At 39.3% G+C, this 23329-nt stretch overlaps 2 protein-coding genes across 3 annotated transcripts in view; one reads left to right on the plus strand and one right to left on the minus strand.

Moving 5' to 3' along the window:
- The first annotated feature begins 1150 nt into the window (after window positions 1–1150).
- On the plus strand, window positions 1151–9570 carry LOC140240009 (uncharacterized). 2 transcript variants are annotated; one of them, XM_072319819.1, is made up of 4 exons: window positions 1155–2132; window positions 5357–5407; window positions 7771–7874; window positions 8864–9570. In XM_072319819.1, exons 1-4 carry the CDS (start codon window positions 1341–1343, stop codon window positions 8967–8969), a joined length of 1053 nt encoding a protein of 350 aa, XP_072175920.1. In that variant the 5' UTR covers window positions 1155–1340; the 3' UTR covers window positions 8970–9570. The 2 variants fall into 2 exon arrangements, with proteins under 2 accessions (XP_072175921.1, XP_072175920.1); XM_072319820.1 differs by lacking the exon at window positions 5357–5407 and having other exon boundaries at window positions 1151–2132.
- A 5999-nt stretch (window positions 9571–15569) lies between these two features.
- The window catches only part of LOC140239638 (uncharacterized), a 56314-nt gene continuing 48554 nt past the window's right edge, over window positions 15570–23329 (minus strand). Inside the window, exons 40-45 of the mRNA XM_072319468.1 lie at window positions 22933–23040; window positions 22017–22376; window positions 21520–21709; window positions 17927–18186; window positions 17013–17152; window positions 15570–15919 (exon numbers count right to left, since the gene is read on the minus strand). Coding sequence (XP_072175569.1) covers window positions 15758–15919; window positions 17013–17152; window positions 17927–18186; window positions 21520–21709; window positions 22017–22376; window positions 22933–23040 — 1220 coding nt within the window. The 3' untranslated portion in view covers window positions 15570–15757. The remainder of the gene's footprint in view (window positions 15920–17012; window positions 17153–17926; window positions 18187–21519; window positions 21710–22016; window positions 22377–22932; window positions 23041–23329) is intronic.

A 23329-nucleotide genomic window follows, 5' to 3' on the forward strand; every position in this document is an offset into this window, starting at 1 on the left:
AACCTGAATATTGCTCGTTAATAGTTATTGTGTCCACTCGGTGGAAAAATATAGAATACTGTTAGAGAACAGAGGTAACCAATTTATGAAGAAGTTGAAGACTTCAGAAGCTGAGTCAGGAAATCAAAAGTAAGTCTTGTTTGTTTAGATATCATCTATCGCATGCATGTCTAACCTTGAAATATAAGAAGTGAAGCACGTACAGATTATGTATGTACATAGGTCTACACATCCAAACAGCAATATCAGTATAGATTTAGAGAGTGTAGCAATTTGCTTTTGCTGTTCACGTGTGGAGACTTGTTGCTTGTGTACGCATGCGCTGTATGCGGGGTTCTCCAACAATGTGAGTGTGTGTATGTGTGTGTGTGTGTGTGTGTGTGTGTGTGCCTTGGGAAGGATGCCTTGTTCCCTTCTGTTTGATATGTTTACCTTTTCTTTATCCTTTTTTTTATATACAAAATTCTTTTCTTTTCATTCGTAATATTGACAATGTGGAATTTAGGTTGTCATGATGAAATTTGTATTATTTTGCAATCAGATACCATACTCTAGAACTGAATGGCATCGCCATTCGTTCTATCCGAGAACAGTAAGGAGCTGGAATTCCCTGTCGTCGGAAATTGTTTCAGCGCCATCTGTGGGAGCATTCCGTAACCGACTAACGGTTGATCACAGTGGCTAGTCTTGTTCGTCATAATATTTATGTGCTTGCAAATATCTGTTAATAAACTGTATTAATGTAAATAACACAGTCGGCAAGAATCTTCAGATTATTGAAGGAAGCAGACTTAACCAGAAATAGAAGAAAAAGAAGAAGAAGAAGAAGGTGATGATGATGATGAAGTAATTATGACGTAATAGGCCTATGTTTCCTCCCTTCAAACTTGGGCGTTAGCACATTACTAGTACTCGTAACATAAATATTGGGCGCGCTCTATTTTATTGCGCACATGGTGAGCAGGAAGACGCGCTTTAACAATCGATTCTTCCCATACGTCACAGTGGTTTATTGTTAACTTGTCCGAGCTGTGTTTATGGAACATCTTACTTGGTTACAGACCCCTCGATTCTGATGTGGAATAGGAAAGTTCAGGTACCCGCCGCGCCCAGATGCAGAACTCTTATCTTAGATATTTAACTCGTTGTATCTTTCTCTCTCCTCTCTCTCCCTACTGTTGACGTGTGGTTGAAAATACCAGTAGCCACTTTCTTAATTTACATTCTGTAACAGTGGGGAATATTACAGGAATTGCTTATAATAAGGCTAGAATGAGGCAGCCATATTACATGCGGCATTGAATTCAAATATACGGCTTCCTCAATAAGGAGTTTACTTCATGTTGGAGGTGCCTCTAAAGTACACCGCAAATAGTGCGATCTCGTTCACTGATAGTTCTGTCGACCCAAAAATGGGCTCTGGTGCATCAAAGGGAAGAAGATCTACGCTGATAAACGTCAAGAACGACAACAACACCACCGTTTTCGATAATCGCAACATTGGACGTGCCCAGAGAATCTCCTCCAAGTCCCCCACTCATCGGGGAAGCGGTCGCCCCGATTCTACTCCAACCACACCAAGCACCGCCATCTTTCCCACCACATCCATGTTCCCGCCCAACGTACAGTCCATCACGGTGCAGCCGGCCACGTCAGAGGAAGACCCGATGCTGACCAACCGAGATGCCGCTAGTCCTTCGCTGAGTTCTGTGTCTTCGCAGAACAGCTCCAAGAGCGTGTCCGACGAACTGGACAACCTCAGGACCGAGCTGGACCAGGTCCTGATTGGTCACTACTACGCCATGACCAAACCGGCCTCGGGCGTGCTGCGCAATGCCGAGATAGCCGTCCTAGAACGGCACAACCAGCTAAAACCTCTCCCTCTCGACTACCAGCCTCCCGTTGGTAACCCGGATATGATACCAGGTCCTAGCAAGTGGGTCCGACCAGAGGACTTAATTCGGCAAGAGAAGGAACTTCTGCAGAAAATGACGAAGGAGCACGGGGTGAAGACAGAAGCTGAGACGGGTAAGCGATCACAAAAGACTACACATGGCAAGCAGGGTGAAGACAAGACTTCAAGTAATCCTTCGACCATGGCAGTATGCGACCTTGAATATGACGATGATCAGGTATTTTCATTTCATTTTATGTAGACATAAATATATATATATATATATATATATATATATATATATATATATATATATATATATATATATATATATATATATATATATATATATATATATATATATATATATATATATATATATATATATATATATATATATATATATATATATATATGTCTTTGTTTTGTCATCTATGTACAGAATGAATGCACAGGTTCAAATTCATATTCCATTCTATTGTTTTGTTTTGTTTTGTTTTGTTTTGTTTTGTTTTGGATTAACGAAGAAGTGTCAGTTATTTGCTCTGATCGATTTTCTCTGATCGATTTTCTCGCAATCGGTAAGACATTTTCGCCTAAAAACAAGAACCTCGCAGGCTTTTCTTGACACTGTCTTATATTTCGTTGATATCGGGAAATATTCCTGCTCTGACTTTGAGTGAAACTAAAAACATTATATTTGCACAATCATATAATAACCTGTGTGTGTGTGTGTGTGTGTGTGTGTGTGTGTATGTGTGTGTGTGTGTGTGTGTGTGTGTGTGTGTGTGTGTGTGTGTGTGTGTGTAAGTGCATTGGGCAGGATGTTAGCCCTTAGGTCTGACTGGATGAAAAGAAAATCATGATAATATAAAAGTCGATCAGATTCTCACAGCATCTTTATGTCGTGATTCTGTGAATCAGTTCATATACGTAAAAGGCATGTGCTTGGGTCCACCATTTTGATTCTCATCAACGGCGTAAACAGTGAATGCACAGTGTGTGATCTGTATAACACCAGATCGAAGTGCATGAGCTGAGATGCCCTTACTTTGTGATATTGTATGTCTTCCTTCGTCTGTTGTTGCCATGACTACGCAGATGTCGCAATGACAAAGAAAAGACACAAACAGCAAACAATAAGCAATCGGGGGAGGGGGAGGGTGGTCAGTCATAGGAAGTTGGGCTGTTGCAGCCTTTTTTAAAATTTGGTTGTTGAAATATCTTCTTGTTTTTCAGCACGAAATACGCAGCTAGATAATGTCAGGGTATAACTTTGGAATAATCTGTTAGAATGTTGGCTTGTGTCATCAAGCGTGGCCGAACCAACATGTAATGAGAATAAGAAAAGCTAATTTCATTCCATATTACTTGCTTTGATTTAAGTATAACTGATACTACATTTATAACGCTGACTTTATTAGAATCAAACCAGATAAATAGAATATTTGAAGATAATTGAACAGGAAATATAACATTTTGTGGAATTTCATAATATGTTTAACCAAATAGTGATAATCGTGGCAACTACACATCACCCAAATAGCAGCGGTGATAATGATATGATCATCTACTTCACAATCTAACTCACCCTTTCTGTTTGTTTAAAAAAAAAATGTAAAGAGAAAATGTTTTGGTCATTCTAGTTTTCTCGGACTATTACATGACAATAAATCACTTTGATACTAAGGATTGCTCTTATTTAGTACATACAAAGAGAAGGAAAGAAAATTAGGGACGATTACATATGGACAGGTAGAAGGGAGACTAGTCACGAACGTGATTACGTCACTACCTCCTTCAAAGAAACGCATGAGGTTGTTTCTAGTCTTGGGTATAGCAGGCCCAATGTATACACTGTGTCACCATTCTAAACGCTTAAAAGCGTTATCTACCATTTGCAGATGAAACAAAAACCCAGCATTAGTGCTTCAAAATAGTTCTAAAATGTGAGTTAGGGATAGAAGCAACCAATGTAAAAATTTGAACCAGTGTAATCGATGTCAAGTGTTGTTAAATATACAAAATGTGAACCATAGTTATAATGAAATAATTGTTTCCAGACTAAACCGTCTACAGTTATGGTTAATCGAGAAAAATGGTGATATCTCCTTATATTTTAGGCTTTATTGCAAATATATGTATGTATGTATATATATATATATATATATATATATATATATATATATATATATATATATGGTAGGATGTTTTGTGATACAACTGACCTACGCATATTATGCATCAAAAGTGATATCTTGAACATCTTTAAATCACTGCTCCCAAAGATAAACAGGACCTTCAACTTCCATATGTCTTAATTTAGGTCCCTAGCATGTTGATAAAATGTGTACAAATCTCTTCATCCCATCTCTTTTATCAGAGCCAACGAAAACATGCTGGTGTCACAATATTTGCTTCTGCGACAATTACTCCGGTCTTAAGTTTTTTTCCAAGGACTTTATAGGCTAATGGGTGAGGGTAGGGTTGTGATTCAGGGCTTAACGTTATACATTTGATTTCAGGATTAGGATTAGGGTTTAGGCAGTGTTTGTGGGTAAAATTTTTGTTTGGCCTAGCCTGCAGATAGGCCAAGGTCCTACTTCATGGGAGCAAATGTCGCAGGAGAAAAAATAAATGTCATGGACCCGATGTGGAATGACACCGAAAAGCATGACAGTGCCGTTTGTTGCCTCATCCACACATGTATTGGTAGTATGCATGTTTGTTTGTTCGTTTTTGCTTCTTTGTTAATCAACCCCCACCCCCATGGCACATTACTGAGGCAGAAGAAAGTGACGAGTCAGTAGCCCGCAATCAGAATGTCCATTAAAGTGGGAATGGTTGAAATCGTGATATGATAACAAAAAATGATGTGAGGCTTTAATAGCTTCACGAAAAACCATCTCGCGGCGGTATAGTGCAGAAAAGTCGAAAACGTGCACGCGTGCTGCCTTGCGTTGGTACATCGTGTGTTTGGAATCCTGTTTTAACTACAATAGGCCTACTGAAAAAAGCTCTTGTGCATATACAGCAAAAAGGGGAAAATTCATTGAGTTATAACAATAATATAATAATAATAAGATCTTATTTACCCAGGGTAGCCTCTTCAGTGTTACCACTGCTCTACCAGAGGGCCCTGCTATTATTAAAAATAAAAGTTAAATGCTTTATTCATCACGCAATTTTCTTTCCCATCACAGGGTCGCACGTATACTCAGTATTATACAGCGTGCCATACATATTAAAGTGCAAATGCTCAATGAGATAGTTCAGATTCATTCCACCGAAATTTCTACCCGCCTCATCTCCCCTTATTATTATGCTTGCTTTGGATACGTGTGTTATATTGTGCGTTTCCCCTTCACTTCCCCCAATCACTTCCCGTCACTCTGTTAGTGAGGAGCACGGAGTTCATTTCACTTTCATCGTCATGTCTCGTTTGTTCACTCGCACTCACAGAACAGGGGCGACTTTGACGTGGTCAAATTCAGGGCTGTCAATGTGGACAAGGTGAGATGGGTGGAAACACGATCGCTTCTTAATCATCATCCCCTGCCCGAAAAAAAAAAATAGCATGATATTCTTGCCCCTTTTGTGTGACTTAAACAGCCACGAGAACATCCTCGATGAAGCATGCTTGATTGTTCACACGATTTTTATTTCCATGCGGTACTTCATGAACACCAAATATATGTATATATATGAAGAGTTTCTTTCCAAAAGGACCTATATACCATTGAAGAAAAAAACCCACCTGGATCTTTATTTCACATGCTTCTTTAATGTTTTCATGCGATGACTTAATGTCCCATAATAAAGGTATTCCCGCCCAATTTCGTCAGATTTGCATTCGATTTATAAAGATGCGATCATTCAAGTTCGAGTGAATTTGAATGAACACCGGGATCAACATTCAAAAAGGTGACAAGTCCATTCAATTTGATTTTTATCGGCATGAAATTTAATGAGTTTCTCAAATAAAAGTAAACAAAAGAAAAGGGCGTTTACAATGCATTCGCAACCCGATCAAATCCGCATCGGCACCCCGTGAAGAGCGTGGCAAATATTTACAACACGATGGGGAGAAATTTTGCTTTGTTGCTCATGTTCTTCGTATAGTTACTCATCTCTTTGAATATGCAAACTTTATGCACCTTGACATGCGACTTTTGCCTCGTACTTATGCTGTAAAACACGACATTTTCGCGGCCTGAAATTTTCGCGAATGGGAGCCGACGGCCTTATTCGCAGCATGACATTTTCGCGAGTTGCCTCTAACATTCAATACACATATAGTGTAGACAAGATCTTTAGCGTGCATTTTAATTTCGCGAAACTCGTCTCTCTCGAAATTCGCGAAATTAAAATGCAAGCGAACATTCCTCGTTTTACAAAGTAGCTACAAATTAGCTCGTATATCTCCACTTTCTACTACATGTACGTTTTTTATATACGCAACTGTAGCGGCTGCTAGACTAAAGTATACATGAATAATTCGAATTCGGACCGAATTAATGGATGATGCATTTGACAACTAGCAAGACTATAATTATGATTGGCGATATTCCTGAACGAAAATGTCTACAGCTGAGCTGATTGTGGCAACTTATGAAATTAACACGGGGAAGGTAGGAATGGAATCAAGATGTAAATTTGGTTGCGGACATAAAAAGAAAATCTGATATCGCCATTACCTAAATCTTACATCCATGCTGTCAGGAGATAAATTGAAAGTGGAAGAAAGGTTGACAGAAAAGAAATACATACAATACAACTGAAATTAACTGATTAGATGAATCTTTGAAATGATAATAGTGGGGGAAAGGACACATATAGAAATGCATAATAACTTGTTTATTTTCATTGAATTCGAACGCTCGAAGTTGTGTTTCTAAAATAAAATTGAAATCGGTACTTGGGACAAAACTGAATGTCTACCCAACTGGCGCGAACTTTGAGTTGTCAAAGTGAATGAATTTCTTTCTGAACTGAATGAAATAGAGAGTGACATAAACGAAATTGAATACTCAAAGAGTTAACATGAACCATGAGTTGGCGAGAGTAGAGCAGTGACCAAAATCGCTTGAATTTGAACGCATTTTCATTGATTTGAATGCGAATCTGATGAAATTGAGTGGAAAAGTCTACGGTGCCCGATATAGCATAAAGAAAAATGTGCCCTAGACGAATTTACGTGTATGCATTATTTTTTTTAAAGAATACGTACTTTTTTGGATTTTGTAGATTTATCACCTTTAGAGGAAAAAAAAAAACAGCACCGTGATATATATAACACGTAAACATTGCTTTAGTGAATAGTTTCTGTGATTTTGTCTAGTTTTATGAGATGATTTGTTTTCTCTACGATATTTCTCTTGTTTCCTCCGTCTTTCTATAGAATAACATGCTTAAAAATGAAACCTTTTTCATTACCTGGTTTTTCTATTTTCTCACGAGAAATTTAATTAAGACTTTGAAGAGTTTACTGCAATGGGACTACAAAAAGATGAATGCTGTTCTCTCAAAAATTCTAATCTTATGAAAATTGATATCGCACATTTTCGAAAGGAACTTTTCATATACATAAATGAATGAATATGTGTATACCATATGATATTATATGTAATATCATGTGCATGCAACTGTAGCAATATCTATCATACAGGCCGAACAGGTAATTAGGTACATTGTCACATTTTACTCATTCACGTGGCAATATCACACGCCACATTTTCCTTGGTATCTGCCGAATTGAGTTTCCCTGTTTACCTCGAGTAATCGAAATGTGTTTTTGTTTTGTCCGCCTATTTATTGGCCCCCTTACCCACCCACCCACCCCAACCCCAACCCCCATGTGCACCCCATCCATGCAGAGTAAAACGGAGAGTCTGGATATCTACAAACAGGCAACATACAAGAATTATTCCTCAGCTGTGAAGGAGGAGGAGGCGACGAAGCGAAAGGAGTCGGAAAATAGGTAAAACATCACAGTCAACCCTTTAACCCCTTCTGTGCTATTGAGTCATAATGTGCACACAAATGTCACAGACAGACCTATGGACCGATGACCAATATGGCACACAAAGGGTTAAAGATGATTCAGTTCTGGTTGAGATAGGGCTTCAGGTTTCCAACCTTTTCTTGATAATTATCTTTGACTTTTGAGATAATGCGAAACCTCTTTTGAAATATGAGAGAGCATATTATTCTAAAACGAATTCAAAGTTCATTAGATGAAAATTGGGTTTGCAATGGCAACCACTTATGAAATATGAGAGAGCATAATATTCTAAGACGAATTTAAGGTTCATTTGATGAAAATTGGGATTGAAATGGCTGAGATATCCAAATCAAAGCAATTCTATTAAAAGGTGGGACCCACCTTTTATTATTAATAGAAATATTTTGTTTTACTTTGTTTTTTCATATCTCAGCCATTTTAAAACCAATTTTTGTTGGACAAGCTTTGAATTCCTCTTAGAATTGTATGCTTTTTTACATTTTATAAATTGATTTCAAAGTATCTTGCAAAAAAATTAAAAGCTGAATCCTCATCTCAACCAACGCTATACCATCCCTTTTAACATTTTTAGTGCAAAGTTCATGCATAATACTGTCCCCAATAATACACCAAAGAGCCACGCCCTTGTGGACTGTCAATCCTAATAATACAGTCAGGGTTTATTTTCCTCATACAAGTGTTATCAATCTTTAGAAAAATATCTAACCATACTCTTTGGAATTACAGTGCGGATTGTACACACTGTCATGTACTTACACACACACACAACACACACAACGCACACAACACAACACACACACACACACACACACACACGCACGCACACACACACACTCACATTCTAGTATTGTATATGACTGACCCAAAGTATCCTGCAGTACTAGTATACTAAGTACTGTATAGCTTTCTCAGGCTTGTTGACCTCCATTCTTCCTCCCGTCCAGTATACTACTTCCGGGGTCATCTGAGGGACGTCCATCCCCGAAGACGGTCACGTACGACGAATCCGAAGAGGCGTTGCTGAATAGCATTGAGAGAGAATTAATCTGACTGCTTTTCATCGCCAGCGGCGCCCTTCTCAAACCTGCTTTTTTTTTTCTTTGATGTAAGATTCTTGACCACGTAATATGCACCGAATTCGGTGCCTGTTTTGAATATGCCAACTTAGATTTAAAATCAGCAACAAAACCGAAAATCTTCTTACATTACTGACGTCAATCATCTCGAAATAGGTCATCTTGAAGAGGAATTTAGCGTTTTCTAAATCTGTATCATATGCCAATATTTCTCACGAAGAGAGCTAGCTATTGTGCATTAAATTTAACCATCAGATGTGTTTTGAAGGGGCTTGTGTGTAATATTGCTTCGGTGTTATTTCAGTATCTTGTAGTACTATACCAGCACAGCAAAAACTCCTGCGTTAGGACCCTGTTGCGAGAGACCCTGTTGCTAGAGACAAAGGGTACCAAAATCTATATTGTATTAATTCAATGTTATCGTGATAAAAAGTTGAAGTGATTCTTACATGATCGTAATATGACAAAGTTTCAACGTCTAAGATGGCCTTGAAACGAAGAAATACTTAAATCTGTTTCTAGAACGGCTGGCAACGATCTGTCTGTAGAATGAGAATAAATCAATTTCCAATTTAGCTCTGAGTTCGATGTCTCATGTGTGAAATGATGTGAATGGTTACTGGAATAAACTACAAATCAAATGTTTAATCATTTATCATTGTATATTAGCTCGAGATGGAATGAATCCCTTATGTTAAAAAAAAAAAGTAGGCACACACACACACACACACACACACACAAGAAAGGTGTATTGTTAAAAGGAACCCTTTCTTTGACTTTGTATTTTCTTAAATAAAAAGTTAGGACATTATCTGTCAGTGCCAAGCTCAGAGTATGGGAAAGTACAAGTATATCAAAATTACATTAAAATCGATTTTTGGTGGCCTGATCAGGCTTGGTCTGAATTGATTCTTTGTTTAAAGCATAACACTAAATATTTATGTTCAAATATGCCAAACGTAGTAGAGAATAACTTATGTAATTCGCGTGGAGTAAATAAATTGTGTGGGAAGGTCGTTGAGAAAAGGGAGCCGGGCATTGAGTAGGGGAGACTAGGTTTAGTTCTTACGCGGGGAAAGTTGTTACAAGATCATCTTCGCAAAATCTAAACAAGAGACGGTGTTTAAAGCTATTGTCATATCAAAATAATATATCTCAGACGATCCCTGTGTGCGAAATTTAGTCATGCCTCAACATCCTTTGGAAAAGTTTGGCAAAAAACAAAAAACAAACAAACACACACACAAAACGCTTTTCACTTCTCTGAGTAAAATATTGTAAAATAATCGATAATCTTTTATTTTCACCAAAACCGTTTATCTCCAGTAAATGATGAGTATGTGGGTGGAAACGTACCAGGGCAATTACTCCCCGGCTAAATATTGGTTGGTGATAAGGTTAGAGTAAAGATTTTGGTTAGGTTTAGGTTAATGGTATAGAGTTTGGGTTAGGGGAAGGGGAAGGGGAAGGGGCAATTGCTCGGGGTGATTGCCCTAAGAACCGGGTGAAAAGTGTGTCTTGGGCTTTGTTTTGTTTGGATTTTTTTTCGGTAGGAGTAGCACCCTGTGATGTTTAAAAGTTTATTGAGCACGCTAAAGATATTGAAATACGTACTGGGTCAAGAACTTGCCACGTCTGTTGAACATTATTGAGTTGTAATATCTCATTCCAATGAATTTTCAATTTAATTATGTTTTCGTAGATCTATACATACTGTCTGTTTAGTAATGCCAAGTGGTTGGGTTTTTTTTTTGAGGGTTTTTGTTGTTGTTGTTGTTGTTGCAGACATTATGGCCCGAATTCACGAAGGTGGTACAAATGAAATGATGGTTTAAACCATGGACAAAAACCATGGAGCGCCAAGTGTCGCACGGAATATTTCGTTACGAAATTGGTCATTTCGTCGACTCGTTAACAAAATTATCATTTCGTGGACGAATTTTTCATTTAGTTACAAAATAATCATTTCATCGACGAAATGACTGATTTCGTAACGAAATATTCCATTCGACACTTGGCGCTCCATACTTTTGTCCATGGTTTAAACCATGGTTTCATTTGTACCACCTTCGTGAATTCGGGCCTATGTGATCAAGCATATATAGATGTTAAAACATTCACTCTTTAATCAATTAAACCAGTGACTTGCACTTTAGCATTTAGCTACGAGAAAAGCTGTTATGTTGCATAATTTACATATATGTATCGCTATTCGGTACTTAATTTCTGGTTACTTCGATGAGAGGTATAACATTCCATTGTAGTGAAGAATAAACTTAACTTATCCATTTTATTCTAATGTGATTGTACGTTACATCATTGTCTGTCCTTTTATACAGCACCCCGTCAGAGTACGAGTAAATGGGTGCTGTTCGTTATTCCGAAGGTTCGATATTCCGAAGGTTCGTTATTCCGAAGGTTCGTTAATCCGAAACACACAAATTCCCTATACCTAGAGGTTCGTTAATCCGAAAATGAAAAAGGGTTCGTTAATCCGAACATTAACTGTTGTGGCGTTATTCCGAAGGTTCGTTATTCCGAAGATTTGTTCATCCGAAAATGAAATTCGGAAAAACGAACCTTCCGAATAACGAATCTTCGGACTGAAGAGCCTTAGGAATAACGAACCTTCGGAATAACGAGCTGTAACCCGAGTAAATATAAAATGAATGAGCGTGCACGCACACTATCAGACAAACAAACATACACTTACTCTGACACATACACATACACATACACACACACACACACACACACACACACATACACACACACACACACATACACACACACATACACACACACACACACACACACACACCTGCACATACACACACAATGCAAGAATATGCACACACAGACAGGCACACAATATTCATTTATACGTACTATTCACTATCAGATCTGCCCATACCCGATTTGTGCATACTTTCTAAATAATTTTTTATTGTTACAAGTATCCCGTCCATATGCTGTCACAACTTATTCCAACAGCGTGGGAAGTTGTTACAAAATTGTATGCTCATAAATTCCGTAATAATCATTTTAATCGTACAATATTGCTTGACTGACAAAGTTTTTACTGTTTTGAATTAATGGAGGGTATGCGGTATTCTCACTGGGGAAAAAACCCAACCAAATACATGTATATTTCTCTGTTTGTTCGTTTAATAGACTTAAAAATACGAAATTTCTGACGAATAGACTAGGTCTCCCCCATAAACATTAGATTACACAATATGCGATATACAATCGCCACACTTGACACATTTCACGCAGGCTCGCTGTACTTAAAGCGACGCACATAAGGAGCACCATAAGAGGATGCCGTTGTAATGGCACTGCATGTATTCCACAAAGACATTTTTCTCACTACTCATAATTAACTCTTTGGTACTCCATGAAAAGCTCGGAAACATGGCGATCGGTAGCCTTTTGCAAAGGCAGCTCGCAATGGACTCGCGAACAGCAAGCAGTGGGCTCGCACGCACTACCGATCTGATCGGAACTCACAGCTCGCCGGTCGCGCGCTGTGTGTGCGAGCCAATTAGTCTTTCTGTGCGCGTGTGCTGAAATTACAGCGAGCTGCCTTTGAAAAAGTGTCGCTGTGGTGGGATGAAAAGGCAGGGTTACGTTGAACTGTACGAGAGAAGTTATTTTCTCAAGCTGGTTGTAGCTGGTATTCAGCCAGTATAATGCTCGAAGCAGACTTGGCGGCTTTGTCATTATTCGTTGCAGATTTTGAGAATACCTCGGGCCGGGTATTTTATCAAGAAACCACAGCCGGCTGCTGTCACCCGGCTTACGATCTTTTCTGCCAAAACGCCTTTGCCATACACATGCGAAATGCACTGAAATTATTAAAAAGAAGCAAAGAAGGAATTAGAAACGAGTATATAGAGAAGCGTGAAATCTAAAACATGACGTCATCATAGAATTATATAATCGTCACTTCGCCACAAATGATTTAAAAAAGTCTTTTTGTTTTCCAGCTATTCTTTTTTTTTGTCAATATACATACACAAAAACATTCGTCCCCCTCCCATTAAACTGGTGCCACTTTTTAGTAGATTTTGAACAAAATGATTAGGCAGGCGTTTTTTCTACACTTATTGGGTAACTTTTGTATGAAAATGAGAATCATGTGTTAAGACACGCATGAGTAAGCACACATTGAAAAACAAGACGGTAACTTTACAGAAGTTACAGGAGTCATACTGGAGTGTCTGTGAAATCCAAATTTGAAAAAAATTTGTTTCTGGCGGATTTTAAAATTGCTTTATCATTCACCCTCAAATACATATCGTGATATTGTTTACAGTGGTGGGTTTTTTTTTGTGTGTGTGTGTGTGCATATTATGTGCGCATACTTGTGTATGCTTTTTGTTACACTTGATTCCTGTGTTATCTACATAGGAGCACATTGCAAGTAACTCTGCGGACCAAAATATACACACTGTGCATACACTCTACCAGATATATCCTTCATTGTGAAATATGAAGTTATGAAAATAATGTGATAGTAAATAATTGCTGAATGCTTCAAAACAGAGAATATCAGTGAACGCCTTATTGCATGGTGAAATTTGTAAATAGACCTCAGTATAGACAGAGTCATTCTCAAAGCGCTTTTGATACGCTCGGGTGTTTTATTTGGTTTCTTCATACATTTTGAACATAATCATACGATCCAGTCAGTAAAGTTCAACATTTTCTTTTCTGCAAGTAATGCGAGGCACCACAATGTTAATTTAAGTGTCGCATCGGTCACAAGCTTTGACCGACATTTCTGAGACATTGCGTCATAATGAGTGAAGTTATCACATGTATGGCTGAACAGATGGGGTCATCCAACGAGACCGAGACCCAAGAGTCATACGGCCCACGAGTTTGACATTGAACAAGAATAAGGTCCACGAGTCATACAGCCCATGAGTTCGACACTAAGCAAATGTGGGCCATGATCGAGTTCGACACTGAGTATTAAGACAACAACAACAACAACCATGAGTTTGACATTACAGCACGGGCTTAATATTATGTCGGTCTTGTGGGCCTTGTTTGCTTAGTGTCGAACTCATGGGCTGTATGACTCGTTGGCTGTATAACTCTTGGACTGTACGACTCATGGTCTGTATGACTCGTGAGGGCCGGTCTCGTGACGTGTACCCGAATAGACATCCATTGTTTGAGACATCACCCCCAAGAGAGATATTAAGGGTTAAGAATAACTTCTAAGATGAAGAACACTGCGACGAGTGACAAAAAATACGATTTCGATGTAAAATTGATTTTTACACCATTTATTAAACATAGAATGCATCGTGTAAATACAAATTGTAGAAAAAAATATAAGTGCAGCGTTCACATTATTCAAAAATAGATGAGTTATACGTGCATATAGGCCTACTATAGGTATATTTACAACACCACGTATCAGAGACAATGGGTAAATTCCAGGTTCAATTTGTACTGTAAAATAGATGAATAGATTAAAACTAGTCTTGTCTCTCTTGCAACTTGGCATCCATATTCTCAATTCTGCAACAAGGACCTGATATGAACGCATTATCGTGCAGAGTTGTTGGTTTTCTCTCACTGAATTACTACTACTTGGGTGATCGTTTTCATACATTCATTTGTCTACAGCATCATAGCTTGGAAATAAAACGGCTTTGAAATACATGTACCTACATTGCAGTAAATTATCTTATTAACATGCGACAAATATCACCTAATCAAAAATGAAAAATTACTGAAGAAAACCTTCTGAGAAGAAACTTCAAGACAAATTTCAAGACAAATTTTCAAAGTAAAGATAGAAACAGCGTGGAATTCTTCTTCCCAGTTTTATCTGCTCTTCTCTGACAAAAATTCGTTGAGGATTTTGAATTACACATATCACACAAAATAAATGTAACAAGTTATTCTTAATATTTTGACAATGATCGTGTTGTTTAGAATCTCTGTTGGATACGAAAAAAATAAAGCTTTTTAAACATTAAATGTATATATATTTACGTATATCATATACATACATATAATTATAATTATAGTCCTATATAATGCACCAGTTTTCACGAGACACGCTGTTTTCCTCGGCTGAAGTAGGCTCATACGCATAAAGACACGCACCGAAGACAGAAGAGCTTTGTAATGAGAACATTGGAAAATGTAATAAATTACATAGAAAGTTCATAAAACATATATAACATATAAAACATGTAACACATATTGCAGCAAAAATTCTCGCTGAGATGCAAAAATAAAGGTGGCGAAATATGACATAGAACTTACTAAGTACTTCTCTGTGAGAAAGCTTCTGTGTCCAGCTTCCATTTTATGATGTGGGGATTAGAATGATTTCAGTGAGAGGTGAAGTGTGCTAAAATCAACCTTAACGGGTTGAATAATGCCTCCCTGACGAGCAGACGATATAATAATTACAAATACATATTTTTAAAAAAAAAAACTTGCTGGTACTTACTACTCTCTGCCTCTCCTCTCCACTCCACGCAAACGTTATTGCTACGAGTTGACACTTGAATGATTTTCTATAAAAAAAAAAACTGAAACAAAATAAGCTCAGAATGGACGAAATCTTGCTCTAGAGAAGAAAATTGTTGAAAAAAACAAAAAAGAGTTTCCCTTGATTTTAAATCGTCTCCACTTTTGATAAGCAGAGTATTCTAGTATTAAGTTGAGGTGGTGGAACCCAGCCACCAGCTCTAGGGTTAGTCACAGCAGCCGAGGAGGACCCTCTCAAATCTGGATGTGGGAGTTGATCCAGTCGATGAAGGGAGACACGCGGGTGTAGACCCCGGGGAAGCTGGGACGGGCGCAGCCGTTGCCGTAGCTGGTGATCCCGACGAGATGCCACCTGCCGTCTGTTCCCTCGCACATCAGCGGTCCTCCGCTGTCACCCTGTGAGAGAAAGAGAAAAGATATGAATATACAAAGAGAGAAAGATACATATTATATATTATATATTGTATATGATATATTTTATGTATTATTATATGATATATTTCATATATTATCATATTCTATACATTACATAATATTATGCAATTCATATTATATCATAATCAACTTTTGCTGAGGTATACAATCTTGCTATCATGAAGATAAAAAGATAGTACGAGAAAGAGAGCGATAATCAAATCAGGCTGTATGAACAGATGCTGAGAGCAATGAATGAGTGAAGAGAACCTGCATTGTATATGGCCTAAGTCATAATATAAGACGGAGAGACAGACAGACAAACAGACAGACAGACAGGCACAGACTGGGAGATGGGAACAACGTATTCAAGACGACTTGGCTGCACACAGTAATACACCTTGACAGATTATAATCTGTTGCCGACAAACATAAATAGGGAGCTTTAGATTTTGACGCGCGGACGTTTGAGCCGACGCTTGCGCTGGACGTTCTCCTCTCCCTGCGTCGTGTGGAAAAGTAGCTTTAGATTACGCTGGGACGCAACCACCGAATTTAGTTCGGTGGACGCAACGTATAAAAAATAAAATCGCGCCTCCATTGATCAGTGCATGAAGAAGCTCTCTACGTCGCAAACTGTGCGGACGTGAAAATAGCCCAGTGCGCGTAGTAAACAACTCAGCTCAGGCGACGCAAGCTAAAAAGAGATTGACTTTACGCGTGCTACTGCGCAAGCTCAGAACATGTTTTTTTCCTTTGAACGTCCGCGCGTCTAAAATCTAAAGCTCCCTAGTAACACGTGCAGACCAAAGATAGTAGAGGCAGACGAAGAGAGCCATAGAGAGAAAAGAAAAGGGAGATTCCACACACTACTGAGAAACTCGCCCATAGATTAAACTCATGCACACACACACACACACACACACACACACACACACACACACACACAAACAAGCAACTAAACAAATTAACCCTCTGCATACCACATAACTTTCCTGTCCAATGATACGTGTGTGAAATTTGAGCAAATTGGACTCATTGGCACAGAAAAGGGTTAATAACAAAAATGACTCACACTGCAAGTATCGACTTCTCCAGCCTGGTAGCCGGCACATATCATGGAGTCTGCCCGGAACTCTGGGTAGGCGATGGCGCAGTCGCTGTCGGGGATCAACCCAACCACGGCTTGTTGGAGAGCGTCCACAGTACTGCCTCCTAAAAGAGCGTGCACGAAACGATAAAACCAAAAAGCCGGTCCTGATAGCACCGCAACCATAATCATTGATGTATGCCCCAATTTTTCCCTTACATCCACCATGTTTGGTTGACAAAGTATGACATAATCATGTAAACAAACCTCCTTATAACAAAATGATCGGCAATGGACAACAACAACAACAGTCAACAACAACAAAATCCCACCACTTACTCATCCTCAATGTTTGGTAAATAATATTGCTCTTGTTGTTCAAGAGGCATTTTGTTGACTAAATTGTATACAAGATTTCTGATATCACCCGAGTCCGGCAGTGCACACGTTCAGGAAAACAATAGATGATAAAGAAATAAGATGTAATATTTCGACTCATAAATCATATTTCAAGAATTTCCTCATCTTATAACATATTTTGGTTTTGTTTTCAAATTGACAAAAGTTCGCGCCATGTATATAATGTATTTGTTTCGAATCATCATGAAACGAGAACTACTGATTTTCTTGACGATAAGAATAATGAAGCCACATTCAAGTTTCTTTGTTTTCTTTGTTTTTTGTTTGTTTGTTTGTTTGTTTTTATGTGGAGCTACGAGAGTACATGATGAGTCCGCAGATTTTCGTTCATACCAACCTCTTTCCTACTACATTTCATCCATACACGGGGAAATATTGTACAGGTGAACTACCACTCAACGCCCCCACCAGAACCCCCCCCCCCCGGCTCCCACCCGTGCACCCATCACCACCACCACCAGTCGCTCTCTCCTACCCACCTTCTATCACTGCACCCCAACCAGCCACGTAGCAGGTCTTGTAGTTCTCGATCTCATCACCGATCGTCGCCAGGCAGATGGGTCTCACGTAGTCGTCGAACTCCGGCACGGGGTCGATAAGTCGGAGGAGAGCGATGTCGTCGCCCCCGGCAACGTTGGTGAAGTCGGGGTGTGAGATGATCTCAATTGATGTCACGTGATGGTACGCGGTTTCTATGGAGATTTCGATGTCTCCCACCGTCAACGTGTCAAAGGCTCCACTGGTAAGGTATAGGAAGTGCAAGTAAGCTATATTATGCGGCCGTCGCAGAATTAAAATGGTTTCAGAACGACATTTGAATTATTATGACTCACAGCCTCTCCAAGTCAAGCAACATAAAAGGTCTATACCAGAACCCTCTCATCGTATTTCACAATGAAAAGTCAGTTTTACGATTGAGACTGGATTTAATGTCCATTCTTTTGAAGCACCAGAGAGTATTACAATCTTTGCCATTCCGGTTTTCAAGAAAAACTTGGGTTGTCCCTAGTTGAGTGCTGATGACGATAATAATGAACTAGACTCGGAATTTGTCAAGACTGACAAATTAGGTGATCCGATTTTTTTAAAATCAATGATTCAAGCTTTCACATGAGATTAGGGACATTGGTCGTGTGATGTTTGGATTCTCATTTTGAAAAGGGAGTCAGACCTGCCATCTTGGGTACCGAATTCCGTATACACTATCAAAGATGCAGAATGAAGTATATTTGACCTTTGACCCCACTTTGCACCCCCAAGATGGCATCTGAGCAAAAAGTGGTTATTTTGTGAAATGATTCTTGTAACATGGTCTTTGCGTGTGCAAAATATGGGAAAGATAAGACATGTATTCACCAAGATACAGGATGAAACATTTATGACCTTTGACCATAATTTACATACCCAACATGGTGTCTGATCAAGTAGTTGTTATTTTATGAAATAATGTACGTAACATTAGCTAAACATGTGCAAAATATGGGGTTGATAGGGGCTATTTTTCTTGCGTTATTGCAAAGAAAATTGGAAAAAGAAAGATGAAAATACATCGAAGATAACCTTTAATTTCAACCACGTTTTTGGACATGATCCCGACACCATATGAAAAACAAAGGGGACACGTACGATAGCGCAAAGTCTCAGCTACAACGTATTAAAATCTGGGAGAAATTCACCGAAGGGTAAGTGAGCTAGTGCTCGATAAAGACAATCATGTCAATTTTCACATCTAGAAAAATTCCCTCCCATACAGATAACACGTCATAACGAAGATAAAGAAAAAAGTACATATGACCTTTGACCCCGATCTGCACAGACAAGATGGCATCTGAGCAAAAAGTGGTTATTTTGTGAAATGATCCTTGTAACACGGTCTTTACGTGTGCAAAATATGGGGAAGATAGAACATGTATTCACCAAGATACAGGATGAAACATTTATGACCTTTGACCCTAATTTACATACCCAAGATGGCGTCTAATGAAGTAGTTGTTATTTTATAAAATAATGTACGTGACATGAACTAAACATGTGCAAAATATGGTGGTGATAGAGTATGTTTTTCTTGAGTTATTGCAAAGGAAGTTGGAAAAAGAAAGAAATATGAAAATACATCGAAGATAGGCTTTGATTTCAACCAATTTTTGGACGTGATCCCGATACCGTATGAAAAAATGAAGGGCACACTTACGATAGCCCAAAGTCTCAGCTACAACATATTAAAATCTTAGAGAAATTCACTAAAGCATAGGTGAGCTAGTGCTCGAAAAAGATAGTCATGTCAATTTTCATTTCCAGAAAAACAGCACTCCCATAGATATAACACGTAAACTGGTCAAATTTAACAAGATTACTTTCAATCCAATATTTCGAGGTGATGCCGTCATCTAATCAAAATGTTGTTATTATACTAATGAAAGAGCATTTAGTAAGCTACAACATACTGAAATCTGGGTGAAAATGGGCAAAGGATAAGTGAGATACGCTCGAGTGAACTTGTAATTTGATGACGTCATTTTGAAAATTTACTCTTTTTATTTTATTAAGAAATTTGATATCTTTTAATAATTTTTCCAGCATCGCCAACCCATGAAATGACATGTACAAGTCATCAGCTTTCAGAATATGTAAAGAAAATGGGGGGTCACCGTCCATCCTGAGGAGTAAAATCGGATTTAAAATTGGCGGTTTTTTGGCATTGTTGCACTGTATATCGCCATTGACGCGCGCGCGGAATTTCAAATTTGACGTGCCCGTATGACGTCATATTGAGTCGGATTGACTTGAAACTTATTAGAAATATTCCCTGACATTTCAGGCAGGCGATAAGTGTGAAAAAACGGGAAATTTCCATTGCATATGGGCTGTGCGTGCGTATATGCGCGCGCGCGTACGCGTCCGTAAATTTTTTTCAATTTTTCAAAAAATGCTCCAAATCGTCTGAAACGTGTGCAAAAAGATTTTGAGCTCGATTTGAGCATACAAATATTTCAACGCGCGCGTACGCGCACGTTTTAAGGTATAGATGAATTTTGAGAATATGAGTAGAATGCGCTTGACTTGAAATATATGTGACGTAAATTTCATTGAAAAATTCCATTCCATTAATGAGATATGATTGAGAATGTGTTTTCATATAATGACGTCATAGTGACGTCACGGTCGACTGATCACTTTGATTTTAGTTCGATTGCCGTCTTTGGGAGACGATACATACATGGTATAAGTTTGAAATTGATAGGAAGAGGACTTTCTGAGCTAATCGATGCACAACTTTTGGGGAGAAATAAGAAAAAGAAGAAGAAAGAATCCGTACAGAAACAGAAGGTGATCCGAGAGGATACTCGGATCACCTAATTAAATCGCTGAAGGATAATTTAGCCAACAAATTGAGGAAACATCGATGTAGGCAAAACAAGCTACAACAGTGGGACAGGGTGTGTCACTTCGTTGCCCGGATGTTCAAGTAGATCGGGCGGCATTTCGTATAACGAGAGGGTAATGACACCATGACAATTTTTTTTTTTAGTCCAGCTGCAGCAGTCCCCAACGGAGGGAAGATTTTACTCAATACAGAATCATGTGACGGGGAAAGGGGATACTCTTTAAGCAAAAAGTTATTACTCCTTGGTTGTGAGTTTAAGCAATCATTTTCCACACAAAGATGTTCACATTAATCACCACAAATCTGTAGGGTCAGACATCTCTTAATAGAGTCTATGAGCGCAGTCAAACACTAAAATGTTCATCCACCTCTACGAAACGATAATGTCAGAACACACTACCTGAATCACTGAATTTTGAAGTGCTTGCTTTCTGTGAAGTGACAGAAAAACTTTTCCTCTTTTATCACAAAATCAAGACATTTTTCCAACACCAGGGAGCATTTCATTTGTCGTTTTGTCCGACAAATTTGTCTGACAAACTTGCTCTCAGTCAATCAGAGGCAAGGATTTCAGTAGCTTATAACAGATTTCAATAGCTTATAACAGTTTGTCAGAACAAAGGAATATCTGACAAAACGCTTCATGAAATGCCCCCCCCCCCCCCCCGATGCCGCCGGTGTACTTACACACAGTGGGCGGCGGTGATTGCCCATTCTTCATTGATCAGAGATGCACCACACTGGTGGATGCTGGTGCCACGCCGCAGCGAACCGATCCAAGGCCACTCGCCCAAGCTAGAGTCCACCCCGCCAACAATTCTGTCTTGTCGCTGGGTGAAAACGGGTCGCGTGCCGCAGATGGACGAGTTGGTAATGTCTGTGATATGGAGGTATAGAAATATATCTCTCTTGTTTCTAGCTATAGTGAATGAGCAATAAGTGTGTTTCTCTGTCTTGCACAATTATAGTGTACATCTAGGGATTGATGGTTGGCTGGAATTGCAACATTAAATATTCTAGAGCAGAGTCGAGTATCATCACCTAATCGTTGAAATTAGGGAAACAATGTTACGGAAACACTTTACTTCGAAAAAGCAAACTCTACTCTATAGAACTGTTGGTGCCTGGGAACAACTCTCTACATGGCACTACCATGACACCACAGCCCCAGCCGCCCGTCTCACCTCCTTCGGGTCCCCGGCAGAAGAGCGTATCTCCTATCGGCTGCTCGTTCGAGAACTGATCACAAGAGATGTCCCACTCCGTCTCTTCGGAGCTCGCAAGGACGCCGGTGCACGCTTCTCTGATCGCCTCGCAGGCGCGGCGGCAGGGCCGCTGCGTGGGCCCGTTGTGAAAGCACTGCGGGAAGTAGACGGCGCAGAAGAAGCGATCGGCCCACTCGTGGCAAGAGGCGGACGCGTTGGCAACGGCGCCGTAAGTCGCCAGGGCCTGGTCCTCGTCGGACGCCGCGAGGTTCGGGTAGTAGGTCCTGCCGTAGCTCAGCAACTCTTGACACGTGTTCTCGGGAATCGGTCGGCATTGCGCTGCAAAGGAATTCGGCAGAGGATGAAGTTGTGGTGTATCGCAACAAAATATGAAATTGGAAAACCGCTAATGACTTAGTTAGATAGACATTCTCTTCACATTAGGGTTCTATACATAGTAATACGTCACAGATACACCTCTAAGAACAAAGTTGCGTACAACAAAGACAGAAATCCCACTTGGCAGCTCAAGCGAGGAGGATCAAGCAACCTTACGTTGCTCTCATTTAAATTGAGTAGCCCACTTTTAATCCTTAGAGATAGTGTAGGCCTATTTCCACAGTGGTAGAAATACCAGGTGTTATTCAAGAGCTAATAAGTCATTGAAAACCGATCGAACACAAATATCAAATTATTGTTTCCAATGTCTCCACAAACTAAAACAAAAGTCCAATCTAGTTGGGACCATGAAGAAGTTAAAGGCATAATTTACCATTTGCAGATGAAACAAAACCCCCAGCATTAGTGCTTTGAAATAGTTCTAAAATGTGAGTTAGGGATAGAAACAACCACTGTGAAAGTCTGAATCAGTAAAATCAATGTTAAGACAACTTACGGCAGTCGTCTTCATCAGAGAAGTCCTCGCAGTCCATGACACCGTCGCAGCGGGCCGAGCTCGAGACGCAGATACCGTTGGTGCACTGGAACTGGTCCCTTGTGCAAACTGGGTGATTGGCGCAAAGAGTTCATGCAATAAACAAGGATCATTACCATTATAATGGTAATTACTTAGTTAACCTGCTTGTTAGTGCAAATGATTATAATCCCAAAATACATCCAGCCTACTTCCTGTCGCACTGCACACACACTATCATTCTAAATCGTTTTGGTCTTCTCGTGTTCCTCAGACTCAATAGATGTGTCTTCTGCATCAATTAGCACAGTAAATGTTTGATTCTGCACGGTTTACGCAGCTTCAGTCTAGGTTATTTAAGACTCCAGCAATTCTTAAA

Source organism: Diadema setosum, chromosome 16 (assembly GCF_964275005.1).
Source record: "Diadema setosum chromosome 16, eeDiaSeto1, whole genome shotgun sequence".
NCBI classification, from domain to species: Eukaryota; Metazoa; Echinodermata; class Echinoidea; order Diadematoida; family Diadematidae; genus Diadema; species Diadema setosum.

Excerpts from the sequence above, each read along its gene's own strand:
- LOC140240009 (XM_072319819.1), top strand. The coding sequence starts at position 1,341 with ATGTTGGAGGTGCCTCTAAAGTACACCGCAAATAGTGCGATCTCGTTC. Across the intron at positions 5,408-7,770 it reads GGGCTGTCAATGTGGACAAG|AGTAAAACGGAGAGTCTGGA; the intron begins GTGAGATGGGTG and ends CCATCCATGCAG. Across the intron at positions 7,875-8,863 it reads CGAAAGGAGTCGGAAAATAG|TATACTACTTCCGGGGTCAT; the intron begins GTAAAACATCAC and ends CCTCCCGTCCAG.